The following is a 21,811-nucleotide window of genomic DNA, read 5'->3' on the forward strand; positions in this document are numbered from 1 at the left end:
TTAAGGGAATGTCAGGAGAAATAAGGATGTTTGCATAGAGAGGGAGGGAGAATCATCTGCTCGCAGTTACCTCTTGGTAAAGAGACTCTTCTATTTTAGAAAAAGCAACCAATCAAAGAACAGCAAACTGCTTAAATCCCCTAAATCTATTCTTACCTGATTTTCAAGATTAAAAAACAAAAGAAAAATACAATGAGTGTGTTTGTTAGCTTTCTTGTCAATAAGAGATTGACCTTAGAGGTCCTTGGGGGTAGCTGAAATTCTGGTGGAGCCTGTAATCTCCATGGTAGTGATTAAATGTCATTGGCTACTCAGGCAACAGCCTAATAAGAAAGTAATCTTGAACAAATTAGTTTCCGATGAAGTCGTTTTAAGTCATAACCTAAATATGCTAAAAAATCTCTAGTAAAAATTTTCCTGAGAGAAACCTTTCCAAAAATTAATGGGAAGACTCAATACTACACTTGATCGTGGACATTATATGAGGTGCTAAACCTTCTTGTACCATACCACTGTAAAAACTTGACTCTATCACAATTTTGTATAAATACATAAGTATTTAGAAATAAAAACTGAAATACTTGAGTAAAAATTAGTTTGGCTGGCAGTTTTGAGTTCAGGAAGAGATGCCTGTGGAAGCTTGCTCTGTATAGCTTTCTTCGTCTCCTATTTCTTTTTCTCTACCATTTGTTTCAGCACGAGAGTTCCTCTGTTGTTGTGTTTGTTTGTTTGTTTGTTTGTTGCCCTTCTTGTTATTTACTTTCTCATATGTAGTGTAGAATCTTATAATAGCCCTGATTGGGAGGGACATCAAAAGGTCATCAGGTCCAACCTGCAACTGAGGATGTTGATATTCTGTGTGTGAGATCAAGACACCAGGTACGTTCTCCCACCAAGCGGGGGTGAAGGACAAGGGAGGTTGGTCTATTTTCAGTTTTCCAGGCAAGTGCAGGAAAGCATTTTGAGGGTGTACATTTCTGAGCTTTGCTCTGAGGGTCTGAGGAGCCAGGGCACACTTTTATACGTTCAACAACTTGCTCTTCTTCACATTTCAGCTGTTCTGTATTCTTACTACGATTAGCATTCACCGTTTGGCAGCCATTTAAAAATTAATATTAAATCTCTTGCATTTATTTTATTATCAGTCTGTAGTGATTTCTCCAACTTAATTTTTTTCTCATGACTGCCAACCAAATTTCAAATTGTTATTACAAAATAGTTGTACCTTTAGAATCATAGAATCATAGAATCACCAAGGTTGGAAAAGACCTAAAAGATCACCCAGTCCAACCGTTCACCTATTCCCAATAGCTCCCACTAAACCATGTCCCTCAACACAACATCCAGCCTTTCCTTGAACACCCCCAGGCTCGGTGACTCCACCACCTCCCTGGGCAGTCTATTCCAGTGCCTGACCACCCTTTCTGAAAAGTAATACTTCCTCATGTCCAGCCTGAATCTCCCCTGCTGTAGCTTGAAACCATTCCCTCTGGTCCTATTACTAATGACACGAGAATGTTGCCTATGTTTAGGAAATCACTGCGTAAGTATAACATAACCTAGAAGTCTGCTGTAACTTTCTGCAATTTACATTAAATTAACATTTCTTCATATCTTGTTTTGTGTCACTATTTACTTATTAGATGCATATGTCTTACAGCAGTGTTTGCAGTACTGTAAAGTTCTGCAGTAATCATCTAATGATTACCAGTATTATGGTATTACTCTGTAGATTTACTTTGTGATTATTGGTAAGCTAGCAAAAGTTGACAGGTGTTATGCTTTTCCCAGTACTTTATCTGTTCCAATCCTCCTGCCTCCTCCCACACACCCTGAGCTTCCTCTTCTCCAGACTGAACAGCCCCAACTCTCTCAGCCCTCCCTCACGTGTGAGGTGCTCCAGTCCAGTCCCTTCATCATCTTTGCGGCCCTGCACTGGACTCTCTTCCAAAATCAGGCATGCTGTATCTTTAAATATATATGTATTTCTATCAATGTGTGTGCACCCAGATGAAATAATCATATTGTTTTAGGTATTGATAAAAGCTTCCATTTGTTTGATCTTGTTATAAGTTTGTTATTACTATAAGATAGCGTAACCCATGTTTTTGTTGTCTGCTGAAAACAATTGTGTTGGCTGAAGGGATGCTAACAAAATAAAAATGCAGCACATAGGGTATTCCTGTATTTAATTCATTCATAAAGGATCTGAATCCAACATTTAATGTTTAGGTATTTTCTAGAGATTTTCATTTAAATAGGATGTGCAGCACCCCCGTGTTATTGCTGCAGTGATGGTAAATTTTGGCAGACACTTGGCTGTCATATTTGAAATCAGTTGTAAGAGTCATATACTTTGAAGACAGCAGTGAAAATGTATGCTGTTCAGTTCTTGTGCCCATATTCAAGTAGATCCAGAGGTACTGCTACAATTGCTGTGTTATGCTGTCTGGTACCTTTCTAGGCTGATTAACCTGTTTATGTACTGCATGCTCTCAGAACAGCTTGAACTGCATGTTTCTACTGTCTGTATGCTAGAATGCCACTGCATTATCACATTCATGTGTCTCACTGCTCAAATCTGCATCAATATACTGCGTGAGCACATTGTAATGTGCTTTTGCATCCATCTCTCTCACTTTGTGGTTACGTAGAAAGCACAAATCATTTATTATTTTATTTTCTGTGAAAAGGAGAAGGTTCAAGAACTGTAAGAGAGGAATGGCAAATAAGAGTATTTTGAAGTTGACTAAGATGGCTCAACAGGATGTCTTACAGTACTTAATCAAAACCTGATTTTAAATCTCCTTTCAAAACACCATAGAATGAGATTAGTCCTTCAGTAACTCTTTGCTATGTGCTCCTATTTTTCAACCACTGCATTCTGGCTGTACCCCTGTTTGCCTTCTCTGAACATTTCATTGCCTTCTACTGTGCTTCTATAGCAGGACTCCCCTTTCCATATATGCTTCCCCCCCCCCCCCCCCCCCCCCATTCTTTCAAGAAGATAGGAATAAAACAGAAAAACATTTTGAATAAACCCTTCAGGAAGGAAAATAAGATAGCCTAGGAGATGATCTGTCAGAAATAAAACAATAAATAAATAGTTGGCAACTCAAAAGCTTGCAAAGAAGTTCTTTGTGATTAGTCAGCTGGATACCTTTACTAGCAGTGATTTTGGAAAGCTGTGGAACAGGAAAGGAAAAGGATCATGCCAAGATTTCATGCAGTTTGAATCAGACAGTTTTACTGAAAGGCTGATCTGTGTTGATGTTTCCCTACCACACTTTTGCTTCTTTGGTCCATGCAGCAAGCTCAGGGATTACTTCTGTCTTCTCAAAGTGTTTGCACCACAGAACTCTTTCTAGAAAAAAAGAGCGGTAATTTGTTTCAAGAACATCCAAGCATATCTCTTCAACTAGATGTGCAAACCAATATATTTTTTGAGCTTGCTTTTTCATTTCTGTAACTGAAGTGGAAGATGAATGTTTCACAGCATTCTAAACTTTGGATTTCCTGTTGCCATTTGAAAATCCCAGAGAGAAGTATTAATATAAGAAATTTTAATACTGGAAAATGCGTTCGCAATTGCCAGTTCAAAATTGTTTTACAGTTTATTCCATTGTCTTTATTTCTCTCTCACAAGAAATGCTAATAACTAAATTTTAATAAAGGTTTCATAGGAACACTTCCCACTTGCCATACTTGTTATATTGAACCACAAAAGCCTAAGATTTCAAATAAAGCCTGTATCCATATGAAAGCTGCAGCACGTGCAGTGGAAAGTACAACCTGTACACTTAAAGCACTTCACAGTCAGTTAAACGAAACATCTATATTCTCCTAAGATTTCTTTCCTTTAGCTTAAACACTTCTATTAGAATGTATATATTTCACTGACTGAATGTTATCTTAGAAGCAGCAGCACTGCACTAAATCAAGCAGCTCTTAAAATGCCTGAATCTCTTGCGCTTTCCAAGCTTTTCAAAAACATTCTTCCTTGCTCACACAGATTTGATGTCTTAATCAAGGTGGACATTGCTCAGCAACAGGCTACATTACCGTGCCCAACATATGTCCTTTAGTTTGCTGTAGTTATTCTTGTTTGTGAGCCATTTAAACAACCTTTCGTGACCAGAGTTATATAACCATAAATTTGTTGTTGGTTTCTTTTTTGCCTTAAGTTTGAGTTTTGAATTGAACAGCTTCTACAATAACTTTTATTAAAGTTGTTAAAATTGTAGCTACTTTCTGAAATGCAAAAGAAAACTTACATTGTAGTCTGTTAAGGAGCCGATAGGTCTGGCTGCAGGGTTGGCAGCGAGAAATCTAGGTTTCATCAAATTCACCAGTGCAACTAAGGAAATGTCATTTGTGCCTAAGCATGTGCCTAAGACCTTACTGACTTTCTGAAGATTCACAGCCTTGTATGAGGCAGAATTACGACAAAAAAAGATCTGCTTCCAGCAGCTGACACTTGTTTTGTGAATCAGAAATGGAGCTGCACCAATGAAGCTGATCCAAAAAAACTTCTTCCAGAAGCAGCTGGTCATTGTCATTCTTGTTGTCCTTTAGTGCAGCTGTGTATAGACTGATATCTCTGCCAAAACTGTAGCAAAGTGTCTCAGTACTATCAAGGTTGGTGTAGAAAAGCTGAGGCTGTCTAGCAACAAGATGTCAAAAACAAATGCACCTCAAAAAGAAACTCCACTTCTCGCAGTTTGCAGAAGCATGGCAGACATGTACGTGTGTTCCCAGAAACACCTGCCAAAAACCCGTGGATGCAATTGGGATGTGCATATGTTTGTGTGCTTAACTGTATGTTTATATGTGTGTGTGTATACATATATATATATATATATATATACACACACACATATAAACATACAGTTATATATATATATATGTAATTCACACCAGCTTACTCCTTGATGATTTTTTCCTGTTGCACATAATTATTTACCTTTATGTATTTACTTAGTTTTTCTGGGTGATTTTCAGTTCTGCATTCTCCTGACTGTTCCCATCTCATGGACAAAATCCTTAAACTCTACAATTATTTTGTTCTTTTGCCCCTTCTATGAGTATATTTTTCAGTAAGATGAGAATTTTTAGTACTTTTGACTTAGTGCTAGATTCTTCCTCTTCCTTTCTTCCATAAGTCTTACCTGTTGTATTCAACTTTCTACTGTTTATCTCCTATATTTCTTTAAGAAATTCAATATTATAGGTTTGTTAACTTCTTTTACTTCTTCTAGTTGTAAGTTGATTTTCTTATAATGCTTTTCTTTCCTGATGTCAAGGTACTTCATAATTTTTACATTTCCTATCATTTTGAGCATCTGTTCCATTCAGCTTCAATATTATCTAGTTTGCCTATTCCTTGGAACTTTCTGTACTCTAGAGAGTCTGCAGCAATAAAGCAAGGTAATTCATTTTGCACCTTTTTCTGAATCTTAGAGCATGATCTTACTTTGACAGGTTTAACACAGCACATGATTCCAGGTGCTGTTCATACATAGCCTCCACTTTTGCACAGTTAGCATATCCCATACTCAAGACTTTGCACTTGTCTTTGTTGAACTTGGTACGTTCTTGACAGTCCCATTCTCCAGCAGGGTGTGATGCTGGTTAATAGCAGTCTTTCCATTCAGCTATTTACTGCTCCCTCAGATTTGGTGTCATTGGTAAATTTGATGAAGATGTACTTCATGCCACTTTGTTAATGTAAACATTAGACAGTATTTGCCACAATATCAACTCCTAAAAACATCACTCACGACTAGATCTCCTATTTAACTTTAAACCATTGATCACTGTCTTTTCAGTGACAGTCCAGTCAGTTGTCCACTCACCCATGTGAAACATCTCTCCTCAACCTGTCTACTATACCAAAGGAGTCCGTGTCAACAGCCCTGCTAAAGCCATGGTAGCATACTGTGCATCACTCAGCTGCAGAGCTTGTTATTTCATCAGAGATGTTGTTCGAACTGTTTTCCCCTCGTCAGCATGTGCTTTCTGTCCTCAATCAATTTCTTGTTTCTCATGTATCTGAAAATGCTTTCTATGAGGACTTGCTCCCTAAGGTGAGATAGTCTAGTCTAGATCTCCCAGACCTTTTCCTTGCCTTCATGAAGGTCTTGTCCAATATTTTAATTTCTGTTTCGCCAAAAAGTCGGTCATAATAAACACAGTACCTATAAGAAACTTCAGAGCTTAGAAGTTTTCAGGGAGGATTTTTAGCATAATTAAAAATTGCCATACCATCAAAAATAGTCTCCTTTATAGTTTTCATTCCTAAGTATCTAAACTTTTTTGCACTAGTAAAGGTTTCATCTTGATAGAAGAAATATTTTGTTTTTATTGAGAGCAAATAATATTTTCCTAAAATGAAAGAATGATTTCTCAATGAATCACTTTTTATACCCATAGAAATCTAATACTAAAAAGGTGTTAATTCATAATGAGTTTAAAAACTCATGTGTAATGTGCACTAATGATGTGTGATGCATTTTTATTGCAAGTTTTAAAATTAGAAAAATCCCATGAAGCTTAACAAAGAAGAATAAAATTAAGGAATGTGAACATGCATATTTGAAAGTTTGTGACTTTGCTAATGAGTTATTAGAGATGCTGCTGTGCTCCAAATGGATGCTAGAGTGCATAGGTATGTGTAGTATTTGCTTATGAACCAATTTGCTAAGCAATAATTGGACTACACTGGAATATTGCACCTATTTTAATAGTTTTTCTATTACTTTAAACATTTGTTTGTTGTTGTTAACTAGCTCAATTGAACAGGCTGTCTGTGAAGTGATTTATAAAGTATCCAGTAGCTGTTTCGCAGCCTGGGACGCTAGACTTACTCTGCAGTCTGTATATGTATTGTGAATCACCCTTTTCAAACTGAATAGTTAACAAATATTGATCACAATTCAATCATGAATTACAATGCATTGTATCACTTGAGTGTTGTTTGTCAAATACTTTTTACAAATTACTATGCAGGACCTTTTATCACAGCTGGTGTAGCTTAAGGTTTGGACAGAGTCACTGTGAATGAAGCCCTGCTGTGAAATAAAAGTCAAAAGGCATCTTGGCATCCCAACCATTTCCTTGGGAGAAGATTACAGCCTGAGTATGTTGAACTTTATTGCCATGGGCCTCATGACAGTATTCAGAAACATGCATGGCATTTCTGTTAAAGAAACTCAGATGTGCTTAGACGCAAGGGATGGCATTCTTGTGTTTATCAGTATCTTAAAAAAAAAAAAAAAAAAAAAAGAAGAAAAAAGTAGTGCTTTTTCATTCTTTCAGGGTACAGTAAAAATTCATTGAAGAATGTGTAATTTATGCACATAAAAATTGAGGTTCCTGATTCCCTAAACATAATTTGTTGCAAAAAAATAAAAAGAGGAAATTACTGAATCCTAGACAGAAATGTATTTGAGAAAGAAAAAGGAGTGGAGACATGGAGAGAAAAACTCAACGGCTCTGAGTAAAATGTCGTTGGCTTGCTGAGAGATCAAAAATATGATGAAGTTGTGTGGAGAAAATATGCTGCACTGTTAACTTCTGAATATATGAAATAAAGCAAAAGGAAACGTTTAGAAAATGAATGAAAATGATATGCTTGTGTGATTCCATCTGAATTGCATCGATTAAATTCTGTCTTTTGTAAGGGCAGACAAACCTGTGAGAATTCAGGGTCAGGTAAAGACAAATATGAAGTTCTTGATGAAATAAAATCCTTCCAATATGGAATGGGATCTCCTACTGCCCTGAAAGGCAGGTTTGCAACATTTAGCATCTTATTGCTGACATCTGAGGTTTCTTAATGAAGTTCTTATGAAGGCTCATGGTCAGGCAGGATGACCACACTGTCTAAACAAATCGGTGAGGATTCTTCTGAATTGGGTGCTATCCCTTTGTCATCACCTTTGGCACTTGTATTAATACACAGCAATCTCACTGTTTTGTAATGGCCATAGAAAGTGAAGTTTTACATCTGGCCTAAATCAGAGCACAGGTGAAGTCTGTCCAGTATGGACTTCCTCTGCTGTCAAACAGTCACCAAGTAGCAATCTGTAGTGAATGTTAAAGCTGAAAACAAGAAGTAGTAAGAGCTTCAAGTTTTTCGTTTGTCTATCAAGAATCAGTGCAACAGTACATAAATGGAACAAAAGTTAAATTAAAAACTTGAAGTGAGGAGTAACTGATGTAAAATGTGATGCGGTCACTTATGAAGAAAGGCCCTGGGCAGCCTGGTCTGGTATTAAATGTGGAGGTTGGTGGCCCTGCCTGTGGCGGGGAGGGTCAGAGATTCATGATCCTTGAAGTCCCTTCCAACCCAAGCCATTCTGTGATTTGTGAGTTAATAATTTTGAAACAGTCTAAATCCTTACCAAAATGTGAAGCTTTAGAAGCAATGAGAATTAAATAGTCAGTAACCATTAATGTATGATAGTATCTTCCATGTTTCATGTATATTCTCACAGTTCTGTTAATAGATTAGTCTACAAGTTATCAGCTATATGTGTCTTCCAAGTATGTCTTCATATCCTGTCTCTCAAGTCCCAGAAGAATTGTATCTAGTTTAAAAAAAAAAATCAGTAAAGTTGGATTTCATCTTTGGTGACAAGAAAAATAAGAACTTCTGATCCCATTATAAAGAAGCAGAAGTTAGCAGTGCTGCTAATTTTACTAGGCAAACTGCATAGGAATGCCAGAAAGCTACCATCCACTAACTTTCACTGGAAAGACTGTTTTGCTTATTTCAGTAAGAGAACTTTATCCAAAATGTCAGAAAAATCAGATTCCAGAGTTTCTTTTGAAGATTATTATAAGCTGTTGATAATAAGTAATATAATCAATTAGTGTTGTACTTGCATTTATTTCAGCAAATTCTGAGTATTGTTCCAGAGGATGGATTTGGCTGTAGGGTTAAATCCTGCAATTTAAATGCTTCTAAAATGAATGCCTGTTCCAAATACAACTATTTTTTGTCTGCTTTCATTCAAGGCAACATATAATTACGTTAGATGTAATGAGTACGGCGTAAAACTGGTAATTTATTTCCTTGGATTTTTAACTGCTGAGGCTGAATATGAAGAATGTTGGTCATAACATTGATCAACGTGGAATAAGTATTCCTTTTGAAATCCTGTGGTGTTTTAGGTGCTTCTTTCAAATCAGAGTGAGACTCGGCAATAACCTGTATTTGAATGAAGATCTTCCTTTTTTCTATTAAGGAAATTAAATATTAATGATTGTGGTAGATTACATCTGTAACAGCACTGTGGGTATTTCTGAGGTGCTAGAACATCTTTAATTTCATTAGGTTTCAGTAAAAACCTACCTGCATAGTACATCCATAACAACAAAAATTAAATGCAAGCACCAATGAGGTTATCTGGGAATTTGAAACAAGTATTTCACCTGTAATTTTTAGCTAATGCTCTTACTGTTCACATGACTTGTGACCTTACACATGCTAAGTTAGCAAGTCTTATCTTAGCACATTAAAAAACATGCAATTCTGACATTTCTGGCTTTTTTCTTGATTGTTTATGAGCACAGTCCTGCACTGTGATGAATGCTCTTGGTCTTCATGAAGATGGGCAGCATCCAGTACTTCTTAGGAATTACAGTGCAGTAGTGATGATTCCTTCAGTATTTTTAATGAAGTGTACATAACCAGACTGTACTGGCAAAAAGTCCCACACGTAGTTAAGAGCCACCATGTGTAGCTTACTAGGTTGAAGGCATTCATTGCATGTTCAATTCATGTGATAGGCTTATGAATTATTCTATTTATTTATAGGGCTGTTGGATGTAAAGCAGAATTGGGTCCTAGGTTTTCAGTATTCGGATTGCTATAGATCATTAAAAATGTGGTTTCCTTTCAGAAAGCTTATTGTCCAAAGCAGCATGCAGTTTAATATAACTACGTTCTTTATCAACTAGTACATAATGAGAGAGACTGCTGGATTGATTTATGAGGAAAATTGTACCTGAGTAGAAAACTTCAAATGTTGTCAGGTTTAATAAATGTTATCAGGTTTTTCAAATGTTATCAGGTTTAAAGAGACGTTTAATGTGTCTCTCCCGGATTTTTATCATGTGACTAAAGGAAAGCAGAAGTCTCTAAATATCAGATATTTACTGTGGCCTGTTCAAGAAAGTGTGTAAGCCTGTGCCTAACTACCACTGTTCTGCTCCCTTGAACTTGCTCTTGCAGCCAGTGGAAGTTCATTGGGTACTTAAAGGAGGTTTTGAATTCAGGCATGCACCTCAAGGAAAAATTTTACTTGGGGGGGCTTTTGTTTGCTGTTCATTGCTAGGATTGGACTGTGGAGGAGTTCTCAATTTGATGATGACAAACTACCTTTTCCAAATAGAAGTTCAGGTCAGTACTTGTTCTGAAATCAAGTCATATCTTCACCCCACTAAAGTGTGGATTCAAAGCACTCTGCATTGGCACACGTGGAATTCCAAAATTCATTGTCATAAGGTATTGATTCTTAAAAATTCATTATTGAGAATACTTGTTCCTCCTCATTACTACCCTTTGTGTTTCAACTTTATTGTGTTGCAGTGTAAGAAACAGCTCTAATTATTTTTATATTTGATTTGCATACTTCTGTAAGAGATATTTTTCACGATTGGTAGACATTGTTAGATGTAAAACATCTGTGTTTCTTTTTTCCAAGAGCCAAAATTCATTAAATACAATACATATATGACATTTCGAGTACTTTGGTTTGCATGTAAATTGAGAGGCTACAATTTTGCTATAATAGCTTCATTAGCTGTTGTGTTCTGTCATGCTACTAGAAGGAAGACAAATAGTTGGTTACTTTCACTATTCTCAAAACAACAGCATTGTACTTAATTCCAAAATGAGATCATCTTACAGGTTTTGTCATGCGCTACAGATGAAAATATATGTAGATAATACCTCCATACTACAAGTCCAGGGGGTACTGCTGACACGGAGTATGTGGAGAATTTCATACTTGCAAGAAGGAATGGAAAAATAATACACGATGTTGTTTGTGTGGTGGTGATATATATCTTTGAGACATATGTTAGCTCTTGGAATATTGGATGCTCTCTAGGTGAAGATGCATTGTTCAGTTTTAATAAAAATATTTTTATGTATGTTTTGGGTAAAAGCCAAAGCCCTTACAAATAATTTGAGCTGAAGGATTAAGTAGATATCTTGAAACAATCAGGATGGATTGTTTGGTAACTGGTTATGACAGAGCACTTACAGAAATAGGGTAATGTATTTCCTTAAAAATTTTGGAGTACTTTTGAATGCTGTAAAGTCTGATTTTAGATTTGGCATTTTCACCCTAATTCTAACGTATCCTTATGTTAACCTACAAGTTTCATGTGCGGATTGGGCCTATCTTTAGCAATAGAAAATAATGCAGAAATTGAGAATGAAATGCAGCTGCGGCAATGTCCTTCATTGTTGCTGTTTGGACATCTAATTAAAAAGAGTCTATAAACAGATTTGGGGTATTTACAGAATACTGACAAGCACTGTTAAAACATACATCGCATTTCTCAGTGTCCACTTTTCTTACTGTTTTTCTCTACCGGACTGGAATGAGTTATAAAGTCTGCACACCGTTTGTTTTCCATGCACAGTTAGCATGTATCCATTCATACCAAGTTAGACAAGATAAAGCCTTCAATGAGTCTGTACAGAAATAAAGCTTCTCATCTATGAATCTATTGTATGCTTTTTCTAAACAGATATGTAAGTAATATTCTAACGGTTCCTGTATTTGTGTATGGCCAGTGATACTTTGCTTAGGCTAGCTTTATCAACAAAATATTAAGTATTTGTTACTGGAAAGGACGAAATGGACTTCTAAAGTAATGAACAGTAAAGTAAGAACAGTAAATTAAGAACAGTCTAGTTGTGAGTTTATTGTTTTAAACCTGCATTCCATGATCACTCACTAGCCTTTTGAAAAGTAGCGCTGAGGGGACTAAAAGTAACATCCTAATGATCATAGAGTCATAGAATGGCCTGGGTTGAAATGGACCACAATGATCATCTAGTTTCAACCCCCTTGCTATGTGCAGGGTCGCCAACCACTTATGATTGTTCCTGCAACGTGTATTTTATATTTCTGCTATCGGAGTTGCCAGGTTTTTCTTTTTAAAGAACTCCAGGGAGTGAATATGGTGAGATGAAGGCATAAATGAAAACTCTGACAGAGGAAAAAGTGCGATATTTCAATTTTGTAATTTTATCAGATGTTACATAGAACTAATAGAAGAGTAATTTGTGTTGAACAGTACCCACGGCAGGAGGGAATATTCAAAATATTCACGAGTTGTTCAAATGGAAATGTTGTTTTCCCATTCATCGTTCAGGGGCACAGTGGTGCTACATTTGTCATGTAAAAGTACGTGTGTTGTTGTGTTTCTCAGGGTTGGCAAAAAAAGCTAATTAAAAAAAAAATTAGTAAAGAAAAAAAAGAAAAAGTAGTATATTTTTTCTAACTTACTGAATATTTTTGTTCTGTTTTTAAAGTCTTAAAAAATCAAGCAGTTTGTTTTTCAAAATATTAGATTGCATTCCAAATCTAATTTCTTAAAAGACTTCCGTCATAAGATCACTATTTTTATCAGTGCAATTACTAGCTGATTTACTTTGGCATGCCACTTTCAGCCTAGAGGGGCACGAATGGCACACTTGGATGTTGAATGAGGCATTCTGAGATTGTGAACAGAGTAGGTTTTCATCTTCTTTTAGAGTTTATGTTATGCCAAGCTTCTGTAGAGTCTGCAGAGGTGATTATTTCATATTTATTAAATGTTCCTTTCTTCGTACACACTTTTTGGAAGTACGTTCTTTGGTCGTCGCATCACTTCTCTTTTACAAAATGTACAGATGTTCTGTGGACCAGAATGGAAGCAAGCTACGTTTTTATTGTTTCCTGAATGAATAATATGTCTATATGTAAATTTTGTTGATGAACTTGTCTTTCAGGCATGGGAACGGAGAACACTGCTAATAAATTCCTTAAATTTGAAAAATCTTGGCAGTAGCCATCTAGAAGAGGCACAATATGTATGCATACACACACACACCCATCTATGTTTGTCTTATGTTATACCAACTGATTAAAGTATTAATTACACCTAAGAAAAATGGAGGGACTACCTAAGGCTGAAATGAACTTATGCTACACATGAAATTGAAAATGATTTTGCTTATTTTCTTCATATGTTTCTCTTGAAGGATTGCTCATCATCAGAAGAATATAGCGTTGCTGCAGCCTTGCTACCCCTGACAACTGCTTTCTATAGGGTAAGTTCTCAGTAACTTCATTAAAAAGTGCTCCTGTTTTTTTATGTTTTTATATTGTTAAATGGAGGGAAGTAAAAATGAGAGATGCATGCTTACATGGATACTGAAATAAAATTAGTCAAGTTTTAATCTCATAATCAAGGAGAAGGCAAGCTGCATTGAATGTAGAATGATTTCTTCTGTATGCTTCTAAGTTTCAGTAGAAGTACTGAGATCTTGCACAACTTCTCTCACAAAAAGTTCACTGAAACCTTCCTTGTAATGAACTAGTCCCCTACTTACTGTTTAACTGAAATTATACTTTCAGAAGTTGTGAGACCCCGGATGTAAATAGCATGATGATTTTTTAATGTTCCAGACCTGAACTGAAAAAATAAAGTAACCTGACTGTTGCTTGCAAAAGCCAGCTGTTAATGCATAATAGAAAAAGAATTTTGTTTTTCCCAGATCTAATCCTCAGGTTCAGTGATGGTCCCCTTTGGTATGTCCCATTAGATACAATTGTTTGGCAGAAGTACTTATTTTGGTATAAAACTAAGTTATTCATACTAAACACAAACTGATGTGTTTTTCAAAGCATAAGATCTGTAGACAAACTTTATAGTGGCTAGTTAGAATTAACGGTTTACATGTTTTATTTGGAATTTGAGTCAAAGCAAAACTTTTGGAAGCATTTTTCAGTTTCTGCAGAGGTTTTCAGTATTTCATCCTTGAGTATGAGTATGTTATACCTGAGATGAAGCTGCATAGAAGCAATGATCTGTATGAATATTCTTATATTAAGAAAAATGAGTAACATTCTTTAACCCCCTTCAAATTTCCCTTTATGGTCTTTTGGAGGGATTCTCATTCTACAGTTAAATGAAACTAATGTTCCTCTTTCCCTATTTCTGGAATAAATCCTATCAAATCCTGCTGCATCTTTTTTCCCTTGGCCTTCCTGCTTTGTAACATATTGCTAAACAGTTTATAGTCTTCTGTTTGCTGGATTTTTTTTTAAATAGAAATCCTACACTGGTAAAAGCTGTTTAACATGGCATATTACTGTTCTGTCTGATAAGTGATAAGTCCATAGGAAGATCCAAACTGAAATTCAAATCATTTGAGGGGAATTAATTGTTTTTTATTAAAAGAACATTCTGACAAAGCTGGTACATACGCATAATCAAACTATGCCATGGCTTTTTCTAATGAATTGCTTGTCTATTTCACTAAATTAGCATGTACAGTGTTGTTTATACATACATTCATCATACATGCTTAAGCTGTATTTCATTTTTCTATAGGCAAAGTACAGGTTTTACAATACTTCTGCTTCAATATGCAAAAATGTCTTGCTTCTGTTGTAAGTGCAATTGTTTTCATCCTTTCCAAAAATTGTGAAGTAGTGCTTGGAAGTATGCACTTGTTTTTACTGATGTTCTTGTTATCAGAACACCATGCTTAGTGCCAGAAGCGTATTAAATATTATTTCATATGGCCACATTGAAAATACACAGTGTTCTTGGTAGCCAGGGGTAGATTTATTGTGTTTCATTGATGTTACTTCTCAACTGGATTCCAGTTAAAGTTAGCATTAAGAAAGCCTAAGGACACATATGTAGATTTATATCAATTAAATAGTTATATCATCATCCCTATTTGCTATTATAATGAATTATTATGGGAAATCATGATGGGGTTCTGTTACAACATTTAATTGTTAATGTAATTCCTGTCACTTAAAATAATAAAAGGAAGTTCCACAGTGTCACAATTCTGTTGATTGAGGGCTGTTGTGCATCTGGAATGTTAAGTTTCAAAATATGCATTCATTTTGTTACCTGACATAAAAGAAAGCACCAATGCAACAATTACTTGTTCTTCCTAAGTAGGTTTACTTACATGGGTGCACACAGTGCAGACACCAACTGTTTGAGAGGCCTAAATGAAAAGAGAGATGTGTTTCCATGTGAGTGCAGCAAATGAAACCAAGAAACTGAGTAGAAAAGGAAATATATTCCTAGAGGTGATGCTTTAAGGTTCTAGAAGGCTGTGATGAAGTAGTAAAGCTCTAGCCTTCAGATATTTAAAAATATTCTTGGGAAAACAGTAAAAATATATATAATAAAGAATGAAATGTAGCTATAAATAAAGAATTAAATGTATAAAGTAAGGAACATGCTTGTGTCACTTGTCAGGTTTTATCCATATCCTGATGGTTTTGCTTACACAGAGGTTAGTTTGGGGTGTTTCTACATGTATCTAATCAAAACAACGAGAAACGTTACTTCATGCAGCATCCAGTCAACTCTTGGGATGTCTACTGAAATTTCAGGATTCCTACTCTTGAAGCCTGGTGATTGACCTGTTGTAAAGCTTGATGAGATAGGATTCGATCACAGAAGTAGTCTAACTCAGAGCTGTCAGGGTTAAATAGACAAGAAATCAGGACTGTTACATTTTTTTGGTCACTAGAAAGACTTGAATTTTTCTACAAAAAATGGTCACAATGCTCTTTAAAAATGTTTTAAATATTAGACATGAGCAAAATGTGACTCATCAGTGACAGTGGACTTTTTAATGTGTACTGTTAATGTCACAAAAACAAACATTTTTTCTTCTGGGTTAGAGAAAGGTTTTAGTTTACTATTAGTAATACTGTTGGAATTTTGTTTAAAATTGAAACAATATAAATAAAATGTACTTATACATGAATTTTTCCATGTACGTTTGGGGTACAGATGGCCCATGCTTGTTTGGCATGCACTCATTTCTCTCTGTGTGTAATAAGATAGAAATGTACTATTCTGTATTGCTACAGTAAAGAGTTCTTTTTCTCTGTGTGGCAAGACGAAAAGGATATATCTTAATTTTGATTTCATTTTGTTGCTGCCTGAAGGAATACAGCTTGGCCTTGTATAATTGGCCTTGTCAAATTCACAAAATTTGGATATGCCATTTCAGTTATGTCTCTTTGTAGGGTGGCCAGTTGTAGAGCAGACCGTGCTGTATTTCATGAAGGTTCGGTATGCTGCAAGAGCAATGATTTTTTGTAAGCACCGGTTTCACCCTGTCCACTGGAGAGCAGGAAGAGTGAGCAAAGTGTCTCTTCCCCAGTACTATTCCAAGCCTCAGTCAGCCTGCTTCTCCTGTGATCCCTTCCTTTTCAACTGAAGTGATGTTCTCCAGTCTGATCCTTCTGGGAAGTGTTGGAGACTAGGATTGATTTTTCTTTTTTTTTTTTTTTTTATGCTTGTAAATTGCCAGATTTTGAGTAAAATTTCAATTGGTTATGGATGCTAATTACATCCTACAATATACAATAGAGGAATACTGTGTGGAACAGGGCTCAGTGAAATCTGCAGGTTTTGGCTTAAATGTTCTCAGGCATGTCTGCCCATTTAGCGTTTGTACTCCATATACCTACGCCTTTCCCTATAGAGAAGAAAGTAGAATTGATAGAATTACTTCTAAAAAATCTATCAGTTGCAAGAGCATTCTGTAAAGATGGAAGAAGCAGTACTAGAGAACTTCAGAGTAGTTTATCATATTCTGCATTTTGCAATCAAACTCTTTCCAAGAGACACTTGATTCCAAGTTAATTATGTAACAGAAGCATCATAATTGGGAATGTTCTCTCTCTTGTTCAGCATCAGCTACAAAGTCAGAGAAACTGCATGATGAAAGGCTGGTGTGGGAATCAGTTCCATTTTTGTGTCTTTATCAGGCAAATCTTACAGTGGGTATCAGCTGGAAGAGTCTGGGGAGTATTGACCCAATGGTATGCTTAAAAAAAAAAGAACGTGTAAAATTTGGTAATAGTATTTGTTACATTACACTAAATTATATATATATAAATTTTTATTTTAGGATTTGTATAAATACCATGAAATTGTGTATGGTTAGTGGATGATAGTTGATTTTGAAAAGCAAAATTCTTGTGTTCTTTTTTTTTTTTTTAACACTTATCATGAGTTGTCATTCTTAACTTGTGTTCTTGCTCATCTGTAGTTGGCCCAGGTAATACTTACAAGTAGCAGTAATTACTGCTTAGCTTTCTACAAGGCTAAAAAATTTCTGTAGGGTGTTAGCTTTCAATACTTGATAGATTTTCATCCTTACTTCTAACTGCTGTTTTTCCTTCTACATCTTACTCTGATGTGCTTGGGGTGAAACCACTTTTACTTTAGCGTTCTCCACTCTTGAATTGTGCTGGCTTTAGTTTAGGAAACTCCCTAAGACCTCCTTTATTATTCTGGCAAGAAGTTTTGTCATCTTCCATTAATTTTCCTCTTCTGTCTCTGTTCTGCCAGTTCTGATGGTATCTTAGTCCATGTGAATTTTTTCATGACTGAAACTGTATTAAATAACATCATTTTTAGTAGAGTCCTTACTCTTTTTTAATCCATTCTCATGATTTCTATTAGTGATTACTTAAATGAAAATATATTTTAAGTCTCGTTTAAAAACAGCTAGAACGTACCTGTATGATATAGCAGATTCTATGTAAGAGACAGAACCACAAAGAAGAAAATGTATGCAGACAGTAGTGTAATTAATCACATGAGATAGAAGAAATCTTTTTCTGCAGTACTTCTAATGAAGATGTGTCAAAAGAACTATGTATTAACAGCAAAATCCAAAAGTGAAAGCTATCTTATTAACAGAGCTTCTTCGTATGAGCAAACACTACAATGTTTCAGCTCCTTATACCAATATGGCTTGTAAGGAGAGACAGTGGTAATGAAAGGGGAAAATGTACAATGTCATGATATACAGGCATTGTTTTGCAGAACTAGAAGTGGGTTTTATTCCTTTCAGGTGATGTATATTTTGTAAGGAGGAAATAGCTGTTTAAGCGTTAGGATCAGGTCAGTTCCTAGACTTCTGGATTTGAGCAAAACCACCATGCAGTATGTTTGCAATATAAGCTGTGTTTAAAAATCTGAATTAAATATGTCAATTGCTTTTCCATCTATCATCTTGTATAACAAATCTTCATTCAGAGATATTAGTCATCTTGCACATAAGCTGACAGGCAAAATATTAAGAGCTGTCTACAATATTATTGAATGTGTATATTAGAATCATTTGCATTGCTGGAAAATCTAGGAGCCCTAACTGGTCTTTCATGCCAAATAACACAAAGATAATGATCCTTAAGAGGATCCTTATGGGTTTATGATGCAAATTTGAAGTAAGTATTAATACATGAAGTCAAATGGCTTAAGGTACAGCAAGGAAGATGTAGTACTATATTAGTTTATGGATGTGACACAAAAGCAGTATTTTACTGAATTTTGAAGGATTATAATGTATGTGCTTGGTAGGTGCTCATGAATTTGAGTGTGATCCTTGAAGAAAGTGGGACATGGTGGTCAAAGTTCTGTCAATGTTTCCAAACACTCTCCCAGCCAAGTGTTCTTATTACGTTCGTAAGAAGATCCTTGCATGTAAAGATTATAATTCAGCCAATTAGTTGTGTAAAAAGCAATCATTATTTTTAAATTAAGGCAGGAATCTAGGGGCTCTTCTTAGCCGTGGTTAACTGGTTTTGCAGTATCATTAATGTCAACATGTCGCTGACCCTTAATATTTTACTTTGGATACTTTGTTTTTGAATGGATAGATATTTGCAGAACAGACTTTTTTGTCTTTACAGGTAGCACATATCTGAAGTTCATAGCTATTTATATGTGAAAAAAAACCTGGAAAATGTAAAACAGGAAAATGTAATGTGATTCTTCAGCACATTTATGGGAGAAGCTGCACAATTTTTATTTTTTTTTAAGTTTGTCTTTATAAGGAATTTTGGAAGAGAATTACTGAATTACTTCAACTTCTCTCTCTTGAAGAAGCTTGCTTTCCCAGTATGATAACATCATGACCAACATGAAGGGAACTTTGCTGTCTTCCTCAGTGGTTTGTGGCAGGAAGTAGTTGGTCGGAAAAAAAAAAAAAGAAAAAAAAAAAAGAAAAAAAAAATGAAGGAAAAAAACATTCCTTCCCCTTCCCCTAAATAAAATAAAAAGTGAAGATAAATATTGCAGTAAGTGCTTAGTTCTGTTACTGGGGAACTGATCTACTATCTCTTAGAACAAACAGACAAACAGGAGCCTTTCCGTTGCAACGTCACAAGCATTGGCTTACATAATTTATAACTGTTTCTGATTCCACTTGAAGTCATTTTCTACCAACGACACGGAATTCTGGTTTGGTTTGCCCATAACAATATTAGTCATAGCACATCCCTTTACATTATTGTTAATTCCAGGAGATATTATAGCCTTATATAAATATTTCTTCGTTTAGAATTTTCACTGCAGAAGAATTTCTGGTAGTTTAATTAAAATCTCCATTAAAGTTTCGGATCTTGAAGAAACATCAGTCTGAAGTAACTGAGTCCCATTCTTTTTCTATATCTGCAAGTTCCCTTTCAGTTCTCTGTAACTAATGTCCAGGAGAACGAAACCTGCATTCTTACATGAAAATACAATTCCTTGATTTTAGTGATATCAATTTCATTAGGGCATAATTATTTGTTGTGGCTCAGATAGTAGTATTTTATATTTCCAGAAAACAGCAAATGCTTACAGGTGGTGAGGGAGATAAATGCTCATACATTTCTGTACATTGTCTGTTGTGCTGTGAATTTTTCTGTACTAGACATCAACACTTTAAAGTGGATGTGGCTAAAAGGATTTAAAATTGATTACTTTATTCCCCCTCTCAGTATAAATAGATGCTCTGTTAACTGGGCTTTAAGTTTCATGTCAGGACACCAATAATTCAGATTCTTTAGAGAGGATTTGGGATTTCCCGGGGTGATAAATGCAGTCACACGGATTCAGACTGTCTGTTGAGTCACCTGATGCCAAAGGACTATGGTGAAATTTTAATCAATTTCAAAAAGCTATGTCACAATTTGAAAAACTCTGAAGACTGATTCAAGATTCAACACTGCAGCTGTGAATTTGTGAAATCTGTCATTTATGTAATAGAACTAAACCTTGGAGAACAAAATCATCGTAATCTCTGTTATGAAATCAGAATTAAGAAAAAAAGTAATGTGATATGTCCTCTGTTGGCAAAGAAAATGAATCAGCATGTTATCCGCTTGGAATCGTACCTTACTCAGAATGGTGAAATTCCAAAATGATGTGGTTGGATGGTTTTAGTTTGTTTGGTTTTGGGTGTTTTTGGGTTTTTTTACACCTTCTGAACATCCATACTTTTTGATGGTTTTATTTTTTGTGATCTCTGTATAGCAGAACTTTGTAAATCTCACTGTTGCCTCTTTGGAGAAAGAAGTATGTTACTGTATATTATTCAGTTTTACATGTACCTTGGTGGTAGCATACGTCTGTCTTGATACATCCATATAGATAATTTGAAATACTCTGTTTGGCTTTAAGTAATATATAGTAAATTATATGTAATCTTTAGCAGCTTCTGATTAAGGACAATATACTTTTAGATGCTTAAGTCACTTTTACCAGAAAACGTATGCAATAAGTAAAACTCCATCCAGAATTACATCCCAATTTAGCAAAATTCTAGAATTCTATTGCCCTCTGCTGGTTCACTGTGCCCACATGTGATTAGGTAGCACTGAGTTACAAGTGAACTGGACTTCCTTTATTTTTCGTGGTGAAATAGTAGATTAGTAGTCTGATGAATCACTTGCTGCTCACTCATATTTTAAAGTAGAAATTAATAAGTGTACAATCCGGTTTGGGGACATTCTGAAGGTGGGAGAGGTGGCAGATTGTTTTATTTGATGTTTCTGAGATTGGGGAATTGGAGAAGATGCTTGATCTGACATTTTATGTCTTTGTTTTCCAAGGTAATAAAAAGAAAGTAAACATAATAATTCTTACTTATGCTTTTTGTGTCCTTTCCCCACATTTTAGTTTGATTTTTTTTTATATATTTCGTTTTATATTTTAGACCAAGTGAGAAAACCATTTATTGAATTGAAATATGTATTTTTTACTATTACTCATGTAGCACTCAGTCACGCTTGAAGACATAATTATGTGCACTGATGCTGGCTTTGATATTTGTATGCTGTGTTGAATGTTGATACATGCATGATGTGGTGCAGTGTTGTAAGCGAAGTTAATATATAAATAAACCTCACTCCTACAGGTCAGACTATGTAGTGTGGTCCTCTGCGCTTGTTAGAAGTCTTTGGAATGAGTCAGGTGTCTGTGTGAGTACAGCAGACATGTGAATATCAGTCTGGGTTGTAGAATCTGTTTATATGCAGAACTTGTTAATGTCATCTTGAGGAGGGGCATCGTGTTGCCTGCGGTTAGTGGTACCTAATCATGGCATGGTAATTGACTGAATAAACAGCTCTGAGATGCGGAGTAACACTTCCAAATAGCTGTCTTGCTGTATCCTGAATGATCTATAAAAAATTACACTTGCAGATTTCCAGGAAGAATACTACCTACGATATAGAGAGAGTGCTTTCCTGTGGTA

General features: G+C 35.5%; 1 protein-coding gene across 5 annotated transcripts in view; it reads left to right on the forward strand.

Annotated features, from left to right (window-relative positions):
• The window catches only part of SBF2 (SET binding factor 2), a 237,691-nt gene that overhangs the window by 157,168 nt on the left and 58,712 nt on the right, over positions 1–21,811 (forward strand). For all 5 annotated transcript variants that reach the window (XM_048948353.1, XM_048948355.1, XM_048948356.1 and 2 more), the window contains exon 17: positions 13,271–13,339. In XM_048948353.1, the coding sequence (XP_048804310.1) occupies positions 13,271–13,339 (69 nt within the window). The remainder of the gene's footprint in view (positions 1–13,270; positions 13,340–21,811) is intronic.

The sequence above is a fragment of the Lagopus muta genome, chromosome 6, assembly GCF_023343835.1.
Source record: "Lagopus muta isolate bLagMut1 chromosome 6, bLagMut1 primary, whole genome shotgun sequence".
In the NCBI taxonomy this organism is placed as follows: domain Eukaryota; kingdom Metazoa; phylum Chordata; class Aves; order Galliformes; family Phasianidae; genus Lagopus; species Lagopus muta.